At 35.7% G+C, this 24,388-nt stretch overlaps 1 protein-coding gene across 1 annotated transcript in view; it reads left to right on the forward strand.

Annotated features, from left to right (window-relative positions):
* The window catches only part of MCF2 (MCF.2 cell line derived transforming sequence), a 62,229-nt gene that overhangs the window by 17,658 nt on the left and 20,183 nt on the right, over nucleotides 1–24,388 (forward strand). Inside the window, 13 exon segments of the mRNA XM_033201560.1 lie at nucleotides 4,285–4,404; nucleotides 6,235–6,340; nucleotides 6,343–6,425; nucleotides 7,458–7,581; nucleotides 7,584–7,648; nucleotides 8,888–9,059; nucleotides 10,968–11,015; nucleotides 13,904–13,941; nucleotides 16,493–16,581; nucleotides 18,531–18,597; nucleotides 19,327–19,442; nucleotides 19,563–19,632; nucleotides 21,830–21,922. Coding sequence (XP_033057451.1) covers nucleotides 4,285–4,404; nucleotides 6,235–6,340; nucleotides 6,343–6,425; nucleotides 7,458–7,581; nucleotides 7,584–7,648; nucleotides 8,888–9,059; nucleotides 10,968–11,015; nucleotides 13,904–13,941; nucleotides 16,493–16,581; nucleotides 18,531–18,597; nucleotides 19,327–19,442; nucleotides 19,563–19,632; nucleotides 21,830–21,922 — 1,191 coding nt within the window.

Genomic DNA, 24,388 nt, shown 5'->3' on the forward strand with positions numbered 1-24,388 from the left:
TACTACTGGCGTTTTCCCTCCTTTGATTCAAACATCTATTGAAATGTTCTCCATGAAACCTTCCCTAAAGAAAGAATAGGTCAAGTTGCTCTTGGTCCTTCTAGGTATTTGTGTTTCTTTCTCCTCTCCAACTGAATACACAGAAAATAGCACTTTTCCTGAGCATACCCATTATGCTTATACTTACATATTAATTTGCATCCATACCAAATTCTTGTCCTGTGGTTATGTTCTGTCTCCCCAAGTCATTAATTCCTGTCTTTAATCAATATTGTTGTTTGTCTTAGATTATAATCTCACTGACGTGGTGTATCTCATAGTGACATGTCGATAGGTTCTGTATGTCTAGAAACATGCCTTTAAAAAAAAACACATAGGAACATAAACTTACAGAAAAATTGCAAATATAAGAAAAATAGAAATACCCATATACCTTATTCCCAGATTAACTTAATGATAGTATTTTACTCTTTTGCTTTATTATTTGTATTCCCTCCCTCATATATATACAGATAATATTTTTTTCTGATCTGACAAATAATATATTTTCTGACCCATTTGAGTGTAAGTTGCACACATGATGGCCCTTTCCCCCTAAATACTTCCATTTTTTCTAGTAATAGGGATATTCTGTTATATGACTGTAGTACAGTTATCAGATTCAGTACATTTAACAATGCAATACTTTTATATTATCTACCATTGGTATTTCAGTTTTATCAGTTGACTCAGTCAAGTCTTTCATAGCATTTATTTTTCCTTCAGAATCGGATCCTATATAGGGTCCAGTCTTGCATTGTCTTGTGTCTTTAGTGTCCTTGAACCTAGAATCTTGAATCTTTCCACAGCCTTTCTTTGTCTTTTATGACTCTGACATTTTGAAAAATATAGTCCTTTTTTTTTGAGACAGTTCTGTCTCCCAGGCTGGAGTACCATGACACAATCATAGCTACTGCAGCCTCAAACTCCTAGGCTTAAGCCATCCTCCCCGCTCAGTCTTCCAAGTAGCTGAGACTACAGGTACGCACCACCATGCCTGGCTAACTTTTTAAGTTTTGTGGGGATGGGATCTCATTGTGTTGCCCAGGCTGGTCTGCAACTCCTAGGCTCAAACAATCCTCCCGCCTCAGCCTCCCAAAGTGCTGAGATTCCAGGCATGAGCTATAAGGACTCATGCTTAGCCATAGGCCCTTTTTAAATACATTTCCTTCATTTGGAGTTTGTTGGACATCTTCTCATGATTCTATTTAGTATATATGACCAACTGGAATAGCACATTAGTGAAGTGTCCTTCTGAAGGAACCATATCTGCTAAGTGAATGATGCCTACCTCCCTCTTATTGTCGATGTGGATTCTGATTACCTATTCAGGGTGTTGTTGAATTTCTCCACTGGAAAGCTACTTTTACTCCCCTTCTAACTAGTAGGAAAAGTGTGGGGAGAAAATTTAAGGTTATGCAAATATCCTGCTTGTCATCAAAATTTCCCCATAAATTTAGCATCAACTGATGATGCTTGCCTGGACAAATCTTCGCTATGATGGTTGCAAAATAATGATTATTTTCAACCCCCATGTCCAGTCCACATTTATCAGTCCACACTAGGCATTCTACTAAAGCAAGAGCCCTCCCTTCTCTCCATTTATTTATTTGATTCAAAGATTTTTACTTATTCATTTTTAAAATTTTCAACTTTTATTTTAGATTCAAGGCATACACGTGTACGTTTGTTACATGGGTATACTGTGTAATGCTGAGATTTGAGATGTGAATGATGCCATTACTCAGGTAGTGAGCATAGTATCCAATAGTTAGTTTTTAAGCCCTTGGCTTCCTTCTTTTCCCCCTTTTAGTAGTCTCCAGCATTTATTGTTCCTATCTTTATGTCTATGTGTAACCAATGCTTAACTTCCACTTATAAGTGATAACATGCTGTGTTTGGTTTTCAGTTTCTGTGTTACTTTGCTTAGGATAATGGCCTCCAACTGCATCATGTTGGTGCAAAAGACATGATTTTGTTTTTTTTTTTTATGGCTGCATAGTATTCCATGATGCATTTGTACCACATTTTCTTTATCCAGTGCATCATTGATGGGCACCTGGGTTGATTCCAAGTCTTTGCTATTGTGAATAGTGCTGCAATGAACATACAATTGTATTGTCTTTTTGATAGAATGATTTATTTTCCATTGGGTATATACTCAGTAATGAGATTGCTGGGTCAAATGGTAGTTCTGCCTTAAGTTCTTAAATATTCAGGATGCCTTCCACAGTGGCTGAACTAATTTACTTTCCTACCAACAGTGTATCAGTGTTCCCTTCTCTCCACAGCCTCACCAGTGTCTGTTCCTTTTTGTCTCTTTAATAATAGCCATTCTGACTGATGCGAGATGGTATCTCATTTGATTTGCATTTCTCTGATGGTTAGTGATATTGAGCATTTTCTCATGTTTGTTGGCAATTTGTATGTCTCCTTTTGAGAAGTATCTGTTCATGTCCTCTGCTCACTTTTTAACGGAGTTATTAGTTTTTTGCTTGTTGAATTGTTTAAGTTCCTTAGAGATTCTGGATATTAGATTTTTGTCAGATGCATAGTTTGGGAATATTTGCTCCCCTTCTGTAGGCTGTCTGTTTACTCTGTTGATAGCTTCTTTTGTTATGCAGAAGCTCTTTAGTTTAGTTAGGTTCCACGTATCAATTTTTGTATTTGTTGAAATTGCTTTTGAGATTTTAGTCATAAATTCTTTCCCAAGGCCAATGTCCAGAATGGTGTTTCCTAACCTTTCTCCCAAGATTCTTGTAGATTGAGGTCTTATATTTAGATCTTTAATCCATCCTTAGTTAATTGTTATATATGGTGAAAGGTAGGGGTCCAGTTTACTCTTCTTTATATGATTAACCAGCTATCTCAGCACCATTTGTTGAAGAGGGAGTCCTTCCCCTTGATTATTTTGGTTGATTTTGTAAAAGATAAGATGGTTGTAGGTGCGTGGCTTTATTTCTGGGTTCTCTATTCTGTTCCATTGGTCTAAGTGTCTGTTTTTGTACCAGGACTATGTTGTTTTGGTATAGTTTGATGTCGGGTAATACGTTATTTCTGGCTTTGTTCTTTTTGCTTAGGATTGCTCTGGCTATTTGAGCTCTTTTGTGGTTCCATATGAATTTTAGAATAGTTCTTCTAATTCTGTGAAAAAGTATGTTGGTAGTTTGATAGGAATAGCATTGAATCGGCAGATTGTTTTGGACAGTATGGCCATTTGAATGATAGTGATTCTTCAAATCTATGAGCATAGAATGTTTTTTCCATTTGTTTATGTCATCTATGATTTCTTTCAGCAGTGTTTTGTAGGTCTCCTTACAGAGATTTTTCTCTTCCTTGGGCTACATGTATTACTAGGTATTTTATTTTTTTTGTAGGTCATTGTAAATGAAATTGCATTCTTGATTTGGCTTTCAGCTTGAATATTGTTGGTGTATAGAAATGCTACTGATTTTTGTACATTGATTTTGTATCGTAAAACTTCCCTGAAGTTGTTTATCAATTCTAGGAGCCTTTTGGTAGTCTTTAGTGTTTTCTAGGTATAGAATCATATCATCAGCAAAGAAAGATGATTTGGCTTCTTTTCTGATTCCTGGTTTTTTGATGGTTTATAATTTATTAGTGTTCTTGAGTATTTTGGTGTTTCAAACTGCTGCTGTGTCCTTGTGACGTGCTCCCACATTTAAATAAATCACTTTCTTACCTTCTGGCATAAAAATATATTCCAAGTTCATCTTGTACCTATTCTGCCTCAACCCTGGAATCAGTTATTTCCTTGAGGAACCCTGGTTTCTTTTTCTGGGAAATGATATTAAAGACCAAGATCTGGGTGGGAGATGTGCTTATTGCTTCTGGAGGGCTTTTGCTTTTAGGGTAATTCACCAGAGAGCTGGGGAATGATGAAAAAAAAACTTAGATGAAAATTCTCAGGTAAGATTTTGTTTTAGATGTTGGCTCTATATATATACTTATACATACCTCACATGTACACATTTATGCAAATACATGTCCTCATACACAAACCTACACATGTACATGGTGATCTTTTGTACATTATGAGTACATGTTGATATCTATGAGGTTAAATTTTAACAGATTATAGCTATTTCTGTGAATAAAATAATACAATTTTTTTGTATGTACAGTTTCTCCATGTCAATATTTTCATTTAAAAGCATTTTGTATAAAACTTGATCGTAAGAACAATTTTTATGTTTTTAAAACCTCTTTGTTTCCTATTTTTAGCTTGTGACTGAAGTTGAATTTCTATTAAACCAACAAGCAGAACTGGCTGATGTAACAGGCACTATAGCTCAAGTAAAACAAAAAATAAAAAAATTGGAAAACTTAGATGAAAATTCTCAGGTAAGATTGTGTTTTAGGTGTTTGCTATATTATACAGTATAATAGTTATTTTTTGGTGGGAGTAGGTAGTATAGACTCTTATTATTAATTTCTTTATTTTTATTTTTCCATAGGTTACTGGAGTATAGGTGGTATTTGGTTACATGAGTAAGTTCTTTAGTGGTGATTTGTGAGATTTTAGTGCACTCATCACCCAAGCAGTATACACTGCACCCTATTTGTAGTCTTTTATCCCTCACCCTCCTCTCATCATAACAACATTCTGTATATTAGGCACAATTATATTGGTCTATATTCTGCTTTGTTCAATGCAGGCCAGAGGTGACATTACAGATATATCGTGTAGTTGTAAAAGGAGGTCGCTGAGACAATGGCGTGAACTGTTTCAAGCCCACCAATAGGAATAAGGGCATAAATTATTTTGGAGAAGCTAGAAAAATGTGTATCAAGAATGATATATGGTGCTTGGAAATGATGGAAACATACAGGAACATGATTCCTTAAATGCCCCTTTAGGATATATGCAATTTAATTAAATGGAGACTTACATAGACATTTCTACTTATTCTTACTATCTGTGACCTTGAGTAAATTCATTTCTAATCTTCAGTGTCTTCACCTATAAACTGGGGATAAAATGACCTACTTTGCAGAGCAATTGTGAATATTCATTTAAATGTATATAAAGCACCTGGCACAACACTGGGTTGTATAGTAAGTACTCAAAGGAGGCAGTTTTCATTATTCCTGCTAGTCTTAAAGTTTGGACTAATGGCTTTGATACTTAAAAATCTCTAGCTTTTATGTGACAGCAAGGCCATGCTTTTTATGTGAGAGCAAGGCCATGCTTTTTAAGATGAATTCTCAGCATACAAACAGATTTATGGGTGAACCATGAGTATGTGAAAACAAATATGAAGAAGCAACAGTTATGATAACTAGTTCTGGAATTATGCTTGTAGAGCTCTGTGATCATGGGACAATTTACATATCCCTATGGTATAGTAGAAGGAGGAGGCGAACTGGTTTGGAAATTAAGGGGGACTAATTTTTTTCCATGTAATAATTTTTCATTTCTAATTGTGGTAAAAACACATAACATGAAATTTGCCATCTTAATCATTTTTAAGTGTTCAGTTCAGTAGTGATAAGTAAATTCGCATTGCTGTGCAACAGCTCCAGAACTTTTTCATCTTATAATATTGAAACTGTATACCCATTAGACAACAGCTCTCCATTTTAAACCTGGTTTTCTCACTAGGTAGAGAGACCAGTCACTTCCTCATCCTGGGTTTCAGTTTTATTTATTTTATTTTGACAAACATTTCTTGAACTCCTACTATGTTCGAGTCTCTCCACTGTGGGGAGTGAGTAGTTGACAGAGTGGAGGCAACGTCACTAAAGGTCATTTTTCTGACCTAGAAACCCTGTGACTTCAGGTATGTGAAGTAGTCCAGGTACATGGCAACGCTGATGAGATTTCTAAGGCTGAGATGATATGAAATACATTTGACTGGTGTGTATACCTCATTTAATATAGGTGGTTCTATTCTAAGTCCACACATATTAGGAGAAAAAAATCTCATCCGCGTTCTGGGTATGATGTGAAATTTTCAGTTTCTATAACCAGAAATGCATGAGCTTCTAATGACATCACTGCTACAGCTAATTATTATAACTGTAAGATAACTGTAAGGTTTTTTTTTTTTTTTTTTTTTTTTTTTTTTTTTTTGCAGCCTGAAGGAGTAGACATCAAATTGTATTTGTGGCAATGTATCCTTCTTGCTCAGAGATCATGTATTCATTATTCTGTCTCTTTGTTACAATCAGGAGCTGTTATCAAAGGCCCAGTTTGTGATATTACATGGACACAAGCTTGCAGCAAATCACCATTATGCACTTGATTTAATCTGCCAGAGGTGCAATGAGCTACGTTACCTTCTGATATTTTGGTTAATGAGATAAAAGCAAAATGGATACAACTCAGCAGGACCTTCAAAATGCATAAACTCCTACAGCAGGTAGTGTAATGGGAAATGATCCATTTCTGAAAAGGAACACACTTTTTTCTTTTTCAGGTCCTGCTAGCCTGAAACACCTTGCCCTTCTGCCACATGGAATACCTTTTATCTTCTCAGAGGTTATATGGTCAGGGACTGGTATAGCTTTGGAATTAAATTTGTAAGAAATCTGAAGGACTGAGTTTGATCATGATTTTTTCATCCATCTACCAATGAACTATTCATGGAAGATCCAATATAGCTCAAATTTTGCCCTTTGTTCTAAATATTGAGATTGTGGAGTAATGGCTTCCTTTGTGTTTTGGGTACATCTCTGAAGTCTCTACTGGTGATGCTTTGTACTTGGAACATTTTTAAAAGCCTGAGGGGCATTTTGCTGAAGCCTGAAGCTCCTTTCACATTTCATAGTACAGAAATAAAATATTAAACAGTGACTGGAAATATTCCTCCATGGCTTGTGGGTTTGATCCTTTTCACAATTAGGCAATGATTTGACAGGTCACCATATGGATCTGGTGTTGGCAGTGGAATATAAAATAGGGTTCCACTTCCAGACATTATATCTGAACATAAACATTTTAATCTTTACATCTCATTCTTTGGGAAGGAAACTTTATTCTTGTCCTTAGCTGTCATTAAGCATTTGTATTACACTTTATATTTTCCTAAGAATTTCATATTTCAGTTATTGATTTGGGAAAATAACATGCAACTAAAGTGTTAGTATTGAGAAAATGGTCAGACTTCTGCTGCAGAATAAATTAGTTGTTGTGAAATAAATGCAGTGTTTCCCAGCCTTGGCTGTGTATCAGCAATATCTGTGGAGCTCTGTAAAAGTATAAATGCCCAACTTATGGCCCAGAGTTACTGAATCAGAATTTCTGGGGGCAGAACCCAGATATCTTTATTTTTTTAACAGCTCTGAAAGCAATTCTAACTCACAGAAGCCAGAGGCTGAGAACCACTCACTTAATGGACAAATATGTTTTATCTTTATTAATTCACGTTTTTTTTTCTTGATTTTCTTACCAGGCTCGTCAATGCTGTGATGAAGGGGAATGTCTTCTAGCTAATCAGGAAATAGATACGTTTCAGTCTAAAGAAGATGCTCAGAAAGCCCTCCAAGACATTGAAAATTTTCTTGAAATGGCTCTACCCTTATAAATTATGAACCCGAAACACTGCAGTATGAATTTGATGTAATATTATCTCCTGAGCTTAAGGTAGAGGCTTTTTAAATTTTCAAATAAACATTTAAAGAAAGTTATAATTGCAGTGCTGTGGGTAGGAGGAGTTTTACTACCTCACAGCTAACTTTATGTCAAATTGCACTTACATTGTCTTCTTAGGGGTGATAGTAGTGCCACTGTCAAGCATCAAATAATTCAAAGGCATATGTTTGCTGTATAATGAGGAATAATAATTTCCTTTTTGAGCTCCAAATCCATTATTTTAAAACTCTTTTTATGTGCTAGGTGTTCTCACACATATTTCGTTGTGCATCACTGGAGAAAGCCCCAAAGCTCTTCTATAATAGAATGCTGGGTCCATGTCAAGAATGTCAAGAGTACTTTACCCCAAACATCTTTCCTTTGTGCTGCAGTGACCATCAGCAGATGCTCTGTGGATAATGTGGCTTTGCTACTCAGTTTGAGAATGAAAGCGTAAAGATAGGACTTGGGTCTTCTTGGAGAAGGAGGAGCAGGCAGAAGTTGTTGTTAACAGGGTGGACAGCTATAGGTTAGTTCAGTCCTGCCCCCTTGGAAATCACAGGAAGGATTATCCACATTGTAGGCAAGAGCATTTGTGATGCTATTTGCTGCTAAAATGTGTAGTTGACTCCAAGGCTGGAGCAGTATCTAGACCCGTGCTTAGCGGAATATCCTAGGGGATGCCCCAAGAAATCGGAAATGTAGTCATGGCAATAGCCAAGTGATTCTCTGGAAGCAACCAAGCTTAACTCTAGCTTCCTCAAAGCATCTAGAAGAGGTACAAATGTGCACTATCCATTGGTGGCTCTGAGGAGCCTGTTGCAACATAGAGGACTATAGCGAGAGTGTCCTACAGGGTAAAATGTAACAAAATATTATACCAATGGTATTCATTTGATTGTTTTTATAACTTGGTGGCTTTCTTACGCTAAACAGGAAAGAACAATATGCCTTTTTTCCCAGCCGTTATCTGATTCAGCCAATGAACCAACGAAGGGCAGATCACTCTATGCAGTGACCAATTTCATGACTGCTTCTTGGTAATTTTTTCCTTCAGGTTGTTTTGGTTGAGATTTTGGTTTTATATCCATGTGAACATAAAACATTAATCTGTTTTGCTATTTTTCTAAATTTCTTGTTATCTTTTAAACTCTAAATTATTTTTTGACCATCTGAGTCTGAGAAATGTAATGGGGTTTGTATTGACCTCATTTCAGAAAATATTTCCTGTAATTCTTATGCAACCTGCAGGTTCAAATGAAGACTATACAACTCAAGCTTGAAAACATTCGAAGCATATTTGAGAACCAGCAGGCTGGTTTCAGGAACCTGGTACATAAGCATGTGAGGCCAATCCAATTTGTGGTACCCACACCTGAAAATTTGATCACATCTAGAACACCATTTTTTTCATCTAAACAAGGTAAAATGTCTTACTTTCTCTGTCTCTTTTTCTCTTGCTATTGTTTATATTGTTACTCTTGATGTAAATACTGAGTTTATTCTTCAATGCAGATAGATGAAAATTTGACCTTAGCATCTTTGGTCATATTTATATTGTGCAAGGCAAGAGTCATATTGAGGTTATTGTATGTAGTAAAACACAGTAGTAGTATAGTACAGTACAAGGAATTGTGAACATCTCAATACTGAGTACTCCTGCCTTGAAAATCTGTATGAAAATTTTACCAGCATCAAACTTGCATTTTTTCAGCAGGTAAAGGAAAGTGTATGAAGCTAGTACACACATGTGTGCATGCACACACACACACACACACACACACTTACTGCTACTCTAGATAAGCAATGCTTTGGTTCTTTTTTATTTGTATACATTTAGGGTACAAGTACATACAGTTTTGTTACATGGATATATTGCATAGTGGTGAAATATGACTTGGTTCTTATAAGCTACCAGTAAGTGAATGGCTTAGATAATAAGATGGATTGCCTTTTCTAAATAAATGCTGTTAAATAGAATAATTTTGTTGGTAATTTACTGTTACAGAGTCATTTTCTAGTTTTAATTCCTAGCTTTATCCATGTAAGATCTATTTCTTTCTAAGTTCTATGGGAATAATAATTATCCTTATAATGTGTGAACTACTGGATATGGATGGCTCAGGGATTCCCTTGAGCTGCCTTCGGGGCTTCTTAGAGGAGAGTAATTTGGTCTTTAGGGCCCTAAGTAAGCGGAATGGCAAAGATGGGAGTAAATTCGGTCTATCTGATCTAAATAGAATCAGAAGCTTCATTAGTGTAGGAGAACTGCTTTGGAATTCAGAGAAGGCTTGAGCCAAGGATAATGAGCATAAAAATAATAGCTTATATCTAGCATGGGTCAGATTTTCAAAAGATGATGAAAGCAGGTAACTAGGCTAAGATTATGAAAGTTCCATGTTTAATGCTTATGAAATATATAAATATATTTACAAATAAAACTATAAGCAATGTCTTAAATACAATATCAAAGATATATCAAAGATACAGGGAATATTAAAACTACTGGAAGGCCGGGCGCGGTGGCTCAAGTCTGTAATCCCAGCACTTTGGGAGGCCGAGACGGGCGGATCACGAGGTCAGGAGATCGAGACCCCTCTGGCTAATACAGTGAAACCCCGTCTCTACTAAAAATACAAAAACTAGCCGGGCGAGGTGGCGGGCGCCTGTAGTCCCAGCTACTCGGGAGGCTGAGGCAGGAGAATGGCGTAAACCCGGGAGGCGGAGCTTGCAGTGAGCTGAGATCGGCCACTGCACTCCAGCCTGGGCGACAGAGCGAGACTCCGCCTCAAAAAAAAAAAAAAAAAAAAAAAAAAACTACTGGAAAAAGAGTAAAGATAACAAAAGAAAAAACAATAAGGGGATAAACCCAATAGCTATGAGACTAAAAATGAAATAGGTTGATATTCATGAGGAGAAGGCAGACCTCGGTTAGATTTCTGGCTCCATGTACTGGCTGTGTGTCCTTGAACAGTTCACTTAGCCTCTTTAGCCTCAGTTTCCTTACCTCGACAATAAGGACGATAATACCTACTGACTCCAATAGGTTATTGTAAAGATAGGGTGAAAAAAATTGAGGACCATAAAAAAATACTTGATAAACTGGACTAGTCCTTTCCTCTGGTTAAAGTTGCTTGCTTAATTGTCCTCTAAAATCTCAACTTCTCGTAGAGGTTCTTAAAGAGGTACACCTTGGGTTGAGGAACGGAGTTTTGAGGAGACTCTTCCAGATCCATGCAAGTTATTAGTCACTCATTAGCACATTTTGTTTTGTATTGTTTCTTTTTTTCCCTGATATTCTTATTTAATGGCGTTACAATTCCTTCTGCAGTGGGAGTTGGATACTCTTTCTTTCAAGCATGTAAACTTTTTTCAAAAGGTACCCATCTTTATTATATTACTTTTGCCAATACATTTTTCTGAGTTTGTGTACTTGTGAAAAACCAGTTTGGCATCTTAAAACAGCAGCAGTTCATTCTTGCATTCTACCTGCAAGTAACTTTTTCCTGTTTTTCTTAATAACCATCCATTATTCTCTTCGTGTTGTGCTTACCTTGGAAAATGACTATATGAAATGTAGATTATGCTTCTAAACTCAATGTCTTTCATAAAGTGACCCCCAAAAAAGAATAAAGAAAAGCAATTGGCAATGCTAAAATGAATCGGGCCTTCTTTTGTTTAAGATACTTCATGATCCAACTTTTTGTTAGGAGTAGCTTGGATTTGCTTCAGTTCGAGACTGCCTAATGTATTTATGAGGTTGAATGCAGCTTAATAAATAAGTGACATGGATGGATAAATGATTTTATCTATTATGCATCATGCTTTGTAAACTAAATCAAAACATTATTTATGCTACAAACCTTATTCATTTTACCTAATTGCTCTGTGAGTAATAGGGATTGTAACAATCCATTCCAAACAATTTGTTAAGACTTTTAATCGCTAAGCCAAATATATAAAATTTGGTCAACTCAAAACATAGGTATTAATTTCTCATAAAAATGAGTCAAACTGTTTTTTTGTTCTTTGCTTTTATTTTATTTTATTTTTTTTTGCATCAAATATAATTCTGCACCTAGCACAGGGCCTGGCACTTAGCAAGGTGTAATAAATATTTGTAGAATAACATTGAATATAGAGTGTAGTTATTGAGAATGGGAGACATTGACAGCAAAGAATAAAATGTAAAATGTGGCTTGAGCTCCTAAATGTGTATCTTTAGCCTAGATCTTTCTTCTAAGCTTTGGACCTCTGTTTATAATTTGCCTTTTTGAATTTCCCGTAGGCAACTCAGACTCAACATACCTCAGATTAACTCATCTCTCCTGCAATCTTTCTACTCTTCATCTTGGTGAATGGCATTGTGATTTCCCCAATTGCCCAAGCCTGGGACCTTGGTTCCTCCTCACTTATACCTTACCTCTAATGGTCAAAAATTCTATATCCTGTGGATTTGTAGGATTTGTGCCTACTAAGTATCTCTCTCGAATCAATTCACTTTGTTTTTAAATCCCCACTGCTATCCTTACTGCCACTTTCCGAATCCAAGCTAACATCATCCTGGCCTTGGCAACTGTGACAGTCTTTCTGTCTCTTCCACTTACCCTGCCCACTTTTTCTTCCCTTTCCTAGGTGTCTTGCTTTGTGGACATTACACACACTGTTCTCTCTCTGGAACACTATTTCCTTTCCTCTCCCTTTCTCACATGTTAGCTTCTACTCCTCCATCAGATTTCCTATTTCTAAGCCACTTCCTTCAGGTAAGCTTTTCCTCCCCACATCTTCTCCTTCCCTGCACCCCTGTTTGCTTAGGTGTTCATGCTGTGTGATAACAAGTACTCCAAATTTCTTCTTGGCTTTAGTGGAATTGTCTGTTTTCTGTCTCTCTTGCTAAACTAAGCTCTGTAAGGGCAGAAACTGTGTGCAATTCATCTTTGTATCCCCAAACACAGCCAGACACAGAGCTTAGCATATGGTGTAGGTGCTCAATCATTTTATATATATTTACATTGTTAAAAAACGAATACATCTACCTTGCTTTGAAGAATAAGATGCGTTTCTTCTAAGTTGTGTATATATTTTTTTTGTATCTCTTAATGTAGTTGCAAAGAATTAATTGGCAAAACTAATAATTGCCTCTTAAGTTACCTTTAGAAATAAGTTTGAATCTCTGTAGAACAGTTTCTTTAAAGTGGAGCATATTAGTATTCATTGAGAAATTAATTTTGTATAATTCCCACTAAGTTTAATACATATTTATATAAATGATTATATAAACTTGAAGTTTAGATAGAAAATATATTTTAGTAAGTGAAAGTGAAGTATGGTGTCTAGAGAACATAGCAGGCCTTCGTTTTCCTGAGTGTGCTTGTCACTGGCTTCTGCTGAGGAGGGAAGGACAAAAGGTTTGTTCCTTTCATGGAGAGAGGAGTCTCATGCAGCCTGTGTGAGTAATAGCCTTTTCAAGCAGCCCTGAGAATTAGGATCTAAACAATCTAGTCTTTGGTTGGACCATGCCTTTGGCTTTGTAGGAACATCTGGATTCCTTGCTTAATAATACAGTGGCTCACCCTTTTTAAACTAAACATTAAAAAAAACAGATGAAAGCTTTGAATTTTGATGACATGTTTAACATTTTATCATGCTTTGGAAATGTTTATATGGTGGTTAGAAACATTCTGAGAGTAGATTATATGAATTTGAATACCACCTCTGCTTCTTGGACAAGATATTAACCTTAGTTCCTTATCTAGAAGATAGGGATGGAAGTTGTTACCTACCTCTTAGGATGATTTTGAGTATTTAAAAAGAAGATACATGCATAGGTCTTAGAACAGTGCTCAATATGTAGAAAGTGCCAAATAAGTGTAGGTGCTCTAATTAGTAGATTAAACTTAGATTTTTTTCAAAATTCTTTTTGATTGAGTTAATCAATAAGCTACAATTTCATTAAATGTTTTTGTGTCAGAATGAATATTAAATCTGCAAGTAACTGTGAGCACTAACACCTACCTCAATGCTTGGCAAGTAAGTGAATGTTTGATGAATGAGAGAATGGGTGAATACATAGCAAAACCATGCTCAGTAAGAAGATGAAATCATGTAAGTCCAACCAAACATTATCTTCTATAGTGTGATTTTAAAATATTAATATAAGCATATTGGAATATTAACTCAAATTATTTAGTAAACATATACGTATTTTTATTAAAAGTGCTGACTTTAATGCTCGTTTGAAATTCTTCTTTCACACTTCTCTACCAGGGAAGAAGACTTGGAGACAAAATCAGAGCAACTTAAAAGTAAATATCGTTAATTAATTCAAAATTGACTTTATTGCTTTAGTTGCATAGTTGGTATGGGCCTTAAACCATATTTTGTATTCACTAGACAAATATTGTGTCTTTGAAAGACTATTTAAAAGAAAAAAGGCTGCGGCTGCATTGTGTTTCATTGCATTACTGGCATATCCCCAGACATGCCAGTTTCTCAGTATGAGCTGTTTCTCAAGTCCTGGCTCAAGGTTAGAATCATTTCTATAGAACATCTTGTATATGTTCCAGCTTCTTTTTACCACCACCCACCATCACCTCAATAATCGTAAATAAGTGTTGCACCTTTTTGCAGAAGAAACTTTCTTTCATGAGCAATTCCAGTCCTACAAGTATGAAACACACAGGACAGATTCTAATGGACCATGCAGAGGCTAACTCTTAGCTCAGAAAAGATATCCATTCTTTCTTGTTGTTGTTTTAAAATTTTTTTAGAGACGGGATCTCACTATGTTGCCAAGGCTGGAGTGCAGTGGCTATTCACAGGGGTGACCATAGCTCACTGCTGCCTCTAATTCCTGGGCTCATGCCACCCTTCCACTTCAGACTCCTGAGTAGCTGGGACTACAGGTGTGCGTCACTGCGCCCAATATACTTATTTACTGTTAGATACAAGATTCTGTTCTTCTCGGCTATCCATGATAGTCTGATATTTGTAAAGAAGTAGACTCATCATAGCTACAATATCCCACGTTTTCTTTTCTCTCTCTCTCTTTTTCTTTCTTTCTTTCTTTTTTTTTTTGTTTTTTGTTTTTTGTTTTTTTTGAGACATAATCTCACTCTGTTGCCTAGGCTGGACTACAGTGGTGCAATCATAGCTCACTGCAGCCTCAAACTCCTGGGCTCAAGCAATCCTATCACCCTAAGCTCATGAGTATCTTAGACTACAGGCATGGGCCATTATGCCTGGCTAATATTTTTGACACTTTTTTTGATAGACAGGGTCTTGCTATGTTGCCAAGGCTGATCTTAAACTCCTGGCCTCAGGTGATCCTCCCGCCTTGGTCTCCCAAAGTGTTGGGATTACAGGCATGAGCCACTGCTCCCGGTCCCCAAGACCCCACATTTTCTTCGGGTGTTTTTTGTGGTAAATAAAGATGAGAACATATTTTTAAGGGACAGTATAGCATAGTGGTACAAATTGTAAAACTAGACTGCCTGGCTTATAATCCCAGTTCCATCACTTACTGGCCTTATAAACTTGGGTAAGTTCTCTGGAACTCAGTTTCCATATATAAAATGGGCATAAGAATAGAACACTCTCATCATGGAGTTCAAGATAAAATAATCTAATATTTGTGAAGCACTTTGAACATGCGTGGCATATGATAATGCTCTAAGTTTTAATATAATTAATAGCAGCCTAGTGAATGGTCTATACTGATATACCAGGCCTGATTATTATTTTGTACAGCCACAAATTCTGGTTTCAAGAAAGAAACAGTGTGAAAGCCAAATTCTGTAGTATTACATGTTATAAAATCTCTCTGAGCCTCAGTTTTCCCATATTTAAAATGAGGAAAAGAATGCCATCACTTGCTAAATGCTGTTTGCATTAAATATAATATGTGTTAAGCACCTAGGACTGTGCATGCCTAATATATAGAAAGTTGTAATACACGTTTGTTTCTTTCATTTGTAATAAGTAGGTCACATTTTGGGAAAATATTTAGCTGATAGATACTGTACTTAATTTTGGGTTCTAGTTATCACAAAGCAATGTTACATTTACTTGGAGGTCAGGCTTTTGGCAAGCTCAGCTGTCCAATACAGCTGAGATTGGATACCAGGAATACACTTCAAATGCTTCTTAAGAACAAATAATCATCACAAATCTTTTGCAGTTGGCTCAGTAGGGCCAGTCCAAGTCCTTTAGAGTCTGTGAAATAAGGCAATCACTTAGAATTATGGAGGCAACATGTGGCAGGGAGTGAAGACAGAGATGTACAGGTTACAGTTATTTCAAGAAACAATGGAGTTCTGCAGGTCTCCCTGCAGCACATCATTAGATTTTATCATGTTCAAGCTTATGATGATGCCATCGAATCATTAGGAAAAGGATCTTCTAGCTTGCCCCAGATCTTAGAAAAAAAATAAAGAAAAAGCATCAGTTATGTTGTATGTCTTTGATTAAAGAATTCAAGGATGCATGTAATATTTTCTAGAAAGGTTTCCATCAAAAATCACTACGGTTAAAAAGATATTTGGTTCTTCAATGAATACACTTTAGTTATCTAGAAAATTAACTTTTTATGAATCAACCTTATTTTCCAAGAATGCCAAATAAATAGAGAGTTAATATATAAAATAGTTCTAATTAGTGTCTTAAATCTGTTTTCTTAGGCAACTCAAATCACTTTTTACTAATATGTATCAAAGTTATTTTGAAAAATATCATAGCCTTATTTTTCATTTATCCTCAGAGTTAGGACCTAGAATAAACTTAATTTGAGCTGGATAGCCTTGAAGAAGAATTATACCTACAGAGATGCTAATTTAACTTTTATTTGCTGTATTTCAGATTGAAGTGGTGCGTGATTGTCAGGAGAAGAGAAGTTCTGGTCCATCCTCCAATTTGGACAATGGCAATAGCTTGGATGTCTTAAAGAAGTATCCTTTATTTATTAATATAAACTCACATACACATCTAACTGTGGGAGTCTGGTTCAGTGTTCAAGGCCAATGTAATTAGAAATTTGAGTTCACAGAATGGGGTTTTACTGGTGTGATGAAAAGAGCACTAGTTTAGGTGTCAGAAGTCCAGGTTTTAGGCCTGGCCAACCTATGGCCTGTTTATGTGATTTGAAGAAAATTAACTAAACTTTTTCAGAATGTTGCTATCCTCTTTTTTTTTTTTTTGCCCAGACTGAAATAAAATGGAGGTTTTTGTTTATCATTCTTAAAAAAGTTTTATTATTATTTTTCATTGACGCATAATCATTGTACATATTTATGGAATACAGTGTGAAATTTTGATACATGTGTACAATGTATAATGATCAAATCATGGTAATTACCTTATCTATTAATTCTTCAGCTTTATTGACATATAATTGACAAAATTACATATATTTAAAGTGTACAATGTGATGCTTTGATATGTGTATATATTGTGAAATGATTACCATATCAAGTTAGTTAACACATCTATCACTTCACATAGTTACCATTTTTTTTTGTGTGGTGAGAACAGTAAGATCTATTCTCTTAGCAAATTTCGGTATACAAAATGAATAGAATGGTACATCAAAAATTACAAAGGATTATACAGATTTATACAATGTTTAATAGATGTTAATAATTGTTGTGTTCACTGTTATAATGGCATAATAATATTCTAGACATAAGAATATTCATCTTTTAAATGTTTTATTACAGAGTTGTAATTAGCAAGCATTTTGCAGCAAGTTGTAGGTACACATATGTGTGTGTGAGATACATACATACACACACACACACATACACATATACTATAAGGCTCTCAAATGTCAAATGTTTTAATATCCAAAAAGAAAAAGAAAAAAAAGTCAAAAGTATAAGTTAAATCAAATGGGTTACTTATACTGGGGACAAGGGAAGTGAGTTTTAAATATGATGTCAATTGGAAATCACATTGAAAAGAAAATATATTTTATTTTCCAAAGACAATAAACAAAATTATTACAGAAATGGGTGGGGCGTGGTTATTCATGCCTGCAGTTCCAGCATGTTGGGAGGCCCAGGCGGGCAGATCACTTGAGGTCAGGAGTTCGAGACCCGCCTGACAAACATGGTGAAACCCTGTCTATACCAAAAAAAACAAAAATTAGCCAGGTGTGGTGACAAGCGCCTGTAATCCCAGCTACTAGGGAGGCTGAGGAAGGAGAAACTCTTGAACCAGGGAGGTGGTGGTTGCAGTGAGCTGAGATTACCCCACTGCACTCAAGCCTGGGTGACAGAGTGAGATTCTGTCTCAAAAAAAAAAAAAAGAAAAAAAGGAAAAAAAAAATATATATATATATATAATGGAAATATAACTATGACCTACACTTGGGGAGACATGGTAAAAAAATCTACTGCCTCCCTTAGAAAATTTCAGAACATTACTGGGAAAAGGGAAAAATAGTGCCTAAAATGCTAATACTTATTTTTTAGGGAAAAAAAGGGTATTAAATTTCATAAACTATGCTACCCCAAAACAATAAAAACCTCAGACATTTAAGAATAGTTATTGTGAGTTTTTAGTAAATTTATTCCTAATCTCAGTGAGTTAGAAATAAAGTTCTTTAAAGCTTATAGTAACCCTTGAGCATATATATATATATGAAAAAAGTGAGATATATATATTTTTTATATATAGATGAATATAAATATAATGAATAAAACCACCCATAAGACTACATATATAGTTTTTATTCTAGAAACCATAAAAGTAGTTTCATATTTTGATGCTAAAACAAAAACCACTGATAGTTCCTATGCATTAGCTATTTTTACCTTCTCATGATGATAATACTTGAAACATTGCAATATAGATCTCAGTAATAAAATAACTGATAAATATGGTCTTTTCATTTTAGCCACGTCCTAAATGAACTGATACAGACTGAGAGAGTTTATGTTCGAGAACTGTATACTGTTTTGTTGGTAAGCTATTCAAATTGTATTTGCCCTATCTTTTCCCGAATGATCCCTTGCTACATTCATTAGAAAGTGTTTAGGGACAATCTTCTACTTCCATCTCCTTCGCTGGTTGTCATATGGCAGCAGTGGGCATTTCTTTTATTGTTTGATGCAGCATGTTGGTTAAACGTGCACATTCAGGCTCTCCCTCAGTAATGGAAATGATTGATTTAGAATTTGTTACAGAAGAGAAAATGTTCTCTTAGGGATATAGCCGATTGTTACAGTTATTCCCAGGGTGCTATTTAGAGATTGTGATGTAAAAAACTGAGAATGGGATAAAATATTCATTTGACAAAAATGTCATGGTATTAATTTGGTCTGAAAAAACCTAAACACATATTGCCAATTTAAGGAGAAGCTGATGACCTGTAATCTATGTTTTTATCTTGGTTTCTATCTTGTTTCCTACACTACAAGCTACTCTGAAGGCCAAAGAGCTATTACTTTATTCTGCCTATTGACTGGAAAACCTTGACTTCCTTTCCTTGTCCTGCCTTCTCAAAAAAAAAAAAAAAAAAAAAATCATGGATAACTTTGGGTAGGAGATTTGATTTGAATTAAAATTGAATTAAAATTCAAACAACTTCACCCTCAAATCCCCTAATATTCTGCTGTACCTACACCATTAGTAGCCCAACCAAATGTGCATGTAAATATTTTAAAATGCATGAATGTATTTATTTTGGGTAGGGTTATAGAGCGGAGATGGATAATCCAGAGATGTTTGATCTTATGCCACCTCTCCTGAGAAATAAAAAGGAAGTTCTCTTTGGAAACATGGCAGAAATATACGAATTCCATAATAAGTATGTAATTGCTGAATTGAATATTCATTTTTTATGAAACTATTTAAAGTGCTCTCTTGACCAGTTTATTATATTTCACATAAAATCATGTAATTTTTTTTTTCTCTGAAATTTTCACAGCATTTTCTTGAGCAGCCTGGAAAATTGCGCGCATGCTCCAGAAAGCGTGGGACCTTGTTTCCTGGAAAGGGTTAGTTAAATTAGTTTTTAAAATATATAAATATGCACCACCAAAATAGCAATGCACTTATAAGAACAGATTTGGCGACAAGATAGGTACTTTATGTCTTTATGTTTTTGGGGAAGATACATTACTCCAGCAAGTATTTAATACCAAACCAAGTTTTGCTGCAGAAATGGAAGCACTGGGATATCCAGAGCATAAAAATGCCCATTCCATTCTGTGGTATCAAATGCTTCAGCGGCTCAGCTCTTGAGCACTGACTCCTGGGTAATCCTAGTAATCCAGGGACAATCCTGGCTATGAAGATGTAAGAGTTGGGATCATCATAACAAAACTATCTGGGGCTTGGTTAATTTTTTTGCCTTAAAAAACCTTATTATTTATAATATTTGTCTTATTAAAATATATGTAAAGTTTTAGAATTGGATCTAGTCTGACTTCCAGCCACCAAGGCATCTATCACAGGAACTTCATAGAAACAGAGAGCTGTCAGTTCTTTTCATTCAACAAAAGCATTTAGGGAGGCCCATTCCTCTGTGTCCCGAGTATGGTTAATACAATTGACTTCCCAAGTTAGTGATCATACTCTCCTCCATTAGAGTTTTCTGTTAGAATATTTTTTGTGTATGCTTCTCTGCTTATGTAGTTTCTCTTCTTCCTGAAAGATTAGTTTTGTCTTGATTTAAGAGTTTATTCAATAGAGGTGATTGTTGAAAGCTTCAAAATAGATATCTTATCCCACAAAGTGTTTATGAAATGAGAAGAGAATAAGGGTAAGAAAGAACTGTGTGTCAACCTTGCTCAACATGTTCTAACTTTATTTTTTATTTTTTAATTTTTAATTTTTTTTTTTTTTTTTTTTTTTGAGACAGAGTCTTGCTTTGTCACCCAGGCTGGAGTGCAGTGGTGCAATCTCGGCTCACTGCAACCTCCACCTCCTGGGTTCACGCCATTCTCCTGCCTCAGCCTCCCAAGTAGCTGGGACTACAGGTGCCCACCACCATGCCCAGCTAATTTTTTGTATTTTTAGTAGAGACGGGGCTTCACCGTGTTAGCCAGGATGGTCTCAATCTCCTGACCTCGTGATCCGCCTGCCTCAGCCTCCCAAAGTGCTGGGATTACAGGCGTGAGCCACCGTGCCCGACTAAGATGTTTTAACTTTAAACACATTTAAATTATGACCAAATTCTTTCCCAACTTCCTCAAGCAATAGCAGTTTATCCTTCCTTTAGACTCTATAGTATGTAATGTTTATCCTACTCATTGGAGATTTTATCTTTACTGTGCTTGTGCACCTTTACATGTATACATGAATTTTCTCTGAAACTTAATGGAAAGCCCTTAGATCCAGAGTCTATATCCTATATATTGTTGTATCTCTCATTAGGTTAGCAGTGTTCTTAGCAACCAGTTGTGATTTAATAAATGTTTATTGATGAATTGCTTATTTATTCAACAACCATTTACTGGTCACCTACTATGCACCAAGCATTGTGCCAGATAATGTGGATACCAAGCACAAATCTATTTAGGCATAAAAACAGGGAAATTATTAATTGTGTAGAAGATGACTTGCATTAGATTCAAAATATACAAATGGTCCTGGGAAAATCCAGAAGAGGGGCATCTTACATAGAATGGGGGTATAAACAATGGTTTTATAGAAGAGATAACTCATGAGATAAATGTTAAATAATGAGTAGGAGGTAGCCCATTCACAAGGGTCAGAGAAAGAGGATTCCAGGGAGAGAGAATTGCTTAAGTGCCTAAATGGATTATGCTACAATGATAATGTCCCAATGATGAACCTAGGACTGTCGGCTCTAACTTGGAAGTCAGGTACAAGTTCATTCACTAGGGAATCAAGATACTAATAACAGAATATGTTTCTTGGCACCCTGTTAGTTCATCATTATGCAAAAAGATAGGTTTCTGTAGTTCAGACAGAGAAGGCTCCATCTAAGCCTCAAGCTTGGCAAGTGGAAGTTCTGATATTACTTAGATAATTATGTGTCCTTCCACCAGATGCAGTGGGCATGCTGTTCTTGGAATATAAAGAAGACTTTTGACCAGCTGCTAGTACAGTAGGCCCTTTAGGCCACATTTCCTAGGATGCTTGGTTACCCCTCTTGTTTAGCCTTTCTTGATGGCAAAAGTCATATTCACAAATTAGTAATACATTTGAATTTGTTTTTTATCACAGAAGGATGATTTTCAGATGTATGCAAAATATTGTCAGAATAAGCCCAGATCAGAAACAATTTGGAGGAAGTATTCAGAATGTGCATTTTTCCAGGTATAGTAATTATTCAAGTATTGGATACACTCTTTCTGGAAGATATTGGGATATTTCTTAATCATAAATTCATTTTCTACTTTAAGTACGTTACATATGCATATACGTATATAGGTTAAAGAGCAAATCCACCCTCCCCCCCCAACACACACAAACACATTTGTAACTTCCCAGAGGCAAACACTTTCAGCACTTTTAGCTACATCCTTTGGTATTTACCTCCATAGCTCCAAATGGCATGCTTATCTTTCTCCTTTATCCTATGGAAGATGAAGGTTTAGCTCTCTTTCACAGCCTCCCACCCAACTACCACATATACAAATATACTTCTTTTCTTTCAAAATCTCCACTATAGTCATATCATAATTTTGGTTAGATATACAGTGTTAAATTAAGACTATGTAATTTCTTTGCTCAGATAAATCATGTGGTATAATAGGGTTGCTTTTCCTTCCCTTCTGTTTGTCTTGCAATGGTCTTTTTACTCAGTTTTCTAGATACTTATCATTATTCTACCCCAGCCTCTCCCAGATGTGGGAGTTACAAAAATCTCTTCTTATTACATTGAAACACATTCTATTTTCTCTGAATTTCATATTCTTAAAGAAATATCTCCTGGGGTTTTCTGTCTTGCTTGTCTAGACTCAGTAGGCCTGTTGCACAGCTGTCATCTGGGCATCTTGGTGAACATAATTTTTGGAATTCTCCTCACCTGTCGTCTGTTGCATAGGCTCTCCTCCTTCCTAGGTGCCATGTCTTTATCTTTCTTGTCTACCTCCCTTGTTTGGTGGAACACATCCTCCAGTAGTTTTCCTGAGAAAGTGTACGCAGTACATAAAAGTTTTTGAGAGTGTATGTGTCTGCAAATAGCTTTATTCTACCCTAAGACTTTGTTGCTAGTTTGGCTGTGTATAGAATTCTAGGTAAGAAATAATTATACTCAGAATTTTGAAGGTGTTGCTTAATTGTCTTCTAGCTTCCAGTGTTGCTATTCAGAAATCTGATGCCATTTTAATTTTTGCTCCTTTGCAGGTGACTTAGTTTCTGTCCTCTGAAAGCTTATGAAAACTTATTTTATTTTCAGTGTTCAAATGTTGGCACTGTTTTTTTATCCATTATGCTAGTCTTGGGGTGATAAATTTGAATTTGGAACCTCTTGTCCAAATTTACTTGGAGTTTTTCTTTGATTTCCTCCACCCAATTTTCTCCATTTTCTCTTTTTGGAATTTCTGTTGCACAGATATTGGATGCCCTGGACTGGTCCTCTAATCATCTTATCTTTTCTATTTTCTATTCTTTGTCTTCTTAGTCTAGTTTCTGGTCCTTCTATTGAGGTTTCCATTTCTGCCATTGTGTTTTTAATTTTGAAGAGCCCTCATCCTTTTTCTGTTTTTTCAGTGTTTCTTTTAATAGAATTCTGTTTTCATTTTATGAATTCAGTATCTTCATTCATTTATACAAAGATGATAATTGATTTTTCTTCTAAAAATTGTTTTCTTCTCCCCGCACAGCTTCTGTTGTCTTCATGTTGCTTTTTTTCTTTCTATTTCTCTTTGTTTGGTTTCTATTACCCATCTTTGATGCTCTCCTCAAATGTCTGATGATACTTGTCTATCCACTTATATTAGGAGTAAAGACTACAAATCTCATTGGAAGTTTCCAGGGCATGTGTGGGTTTATTGACCATGATCCTCATTGTTGAGTTATTTGTCTCAAGCTATTTGCTTGAAGGGATTCCCCCATACCTGTATCTTTGGAGCATTTCTATTAGGCTGGTCAGATTCCTTGAACTGCTACCTTGTGTATAATGATCTGGATGCTTGTGTTGTGGTAGCCAAGTTGGGAGAAAAGGCTGAGGGTCACTTGTTTGAGATATAACATGGAGAGTGCTTGAATATTTTTCAATATGGTACTCTGCCCTAAATTGAACCTTGTATCCTTTAGTCCACAGGCCCTGTGTTTTACTCTTTCTAGATAAACATCCATTTTTCTGCCAAAGGAAGGGAAGAGAAGGCACCCAGCTGTGCAAAGTGGTATGGTTATCTGAGAGCCTTAGTGCTTTTATTTAGATTTTTCATGCCATTTATTTTCTTTTTGTAACAGCTGTATTGAGATATAATTAAAATGCCATCAGTTTACCCTTTTAAAGTATACAAGTCAGTGGTTTTACTATATTCACAAGGTTGACAACCATCACCATAAGCAATTTAATAATGTTTTTATCACTAGAAAGAAACCAGTACCTTTTAGCAGTTACCTTCCCTTTTTTCCCCAATCTTATCAGCCGTAGGCAACCACTAATCTACTTGCTGTCTTCAATAGATTTACCTATTCTGGACATTTCATATAAATGGAATCATACAATATGTGGTCTTTTGTGTTTGACTTCTTTCTTTCATTTCATTTATTTTCATTTCTTTCATTTTAGTGGTTCATCCATGTTGTAGCATGTATTAGTTTTTTATT

This window comes from Trachypithecus francoisi, unplaced genomic scaffold (assembly GCF_009764315.1).
Source record: "Trachypithecus francoisi isolate TF-2019V2 unplaced genomic scaffold, Tfra_2.0 Lachesis_group6, whole genome shotgun sequence".
Lineage (NCBI taxonomy): Eukaryota > Metazoa > Chordata > Mammalia > Primates > Cercopithecidae > Trachypithecus > Trachypithecus francoisi.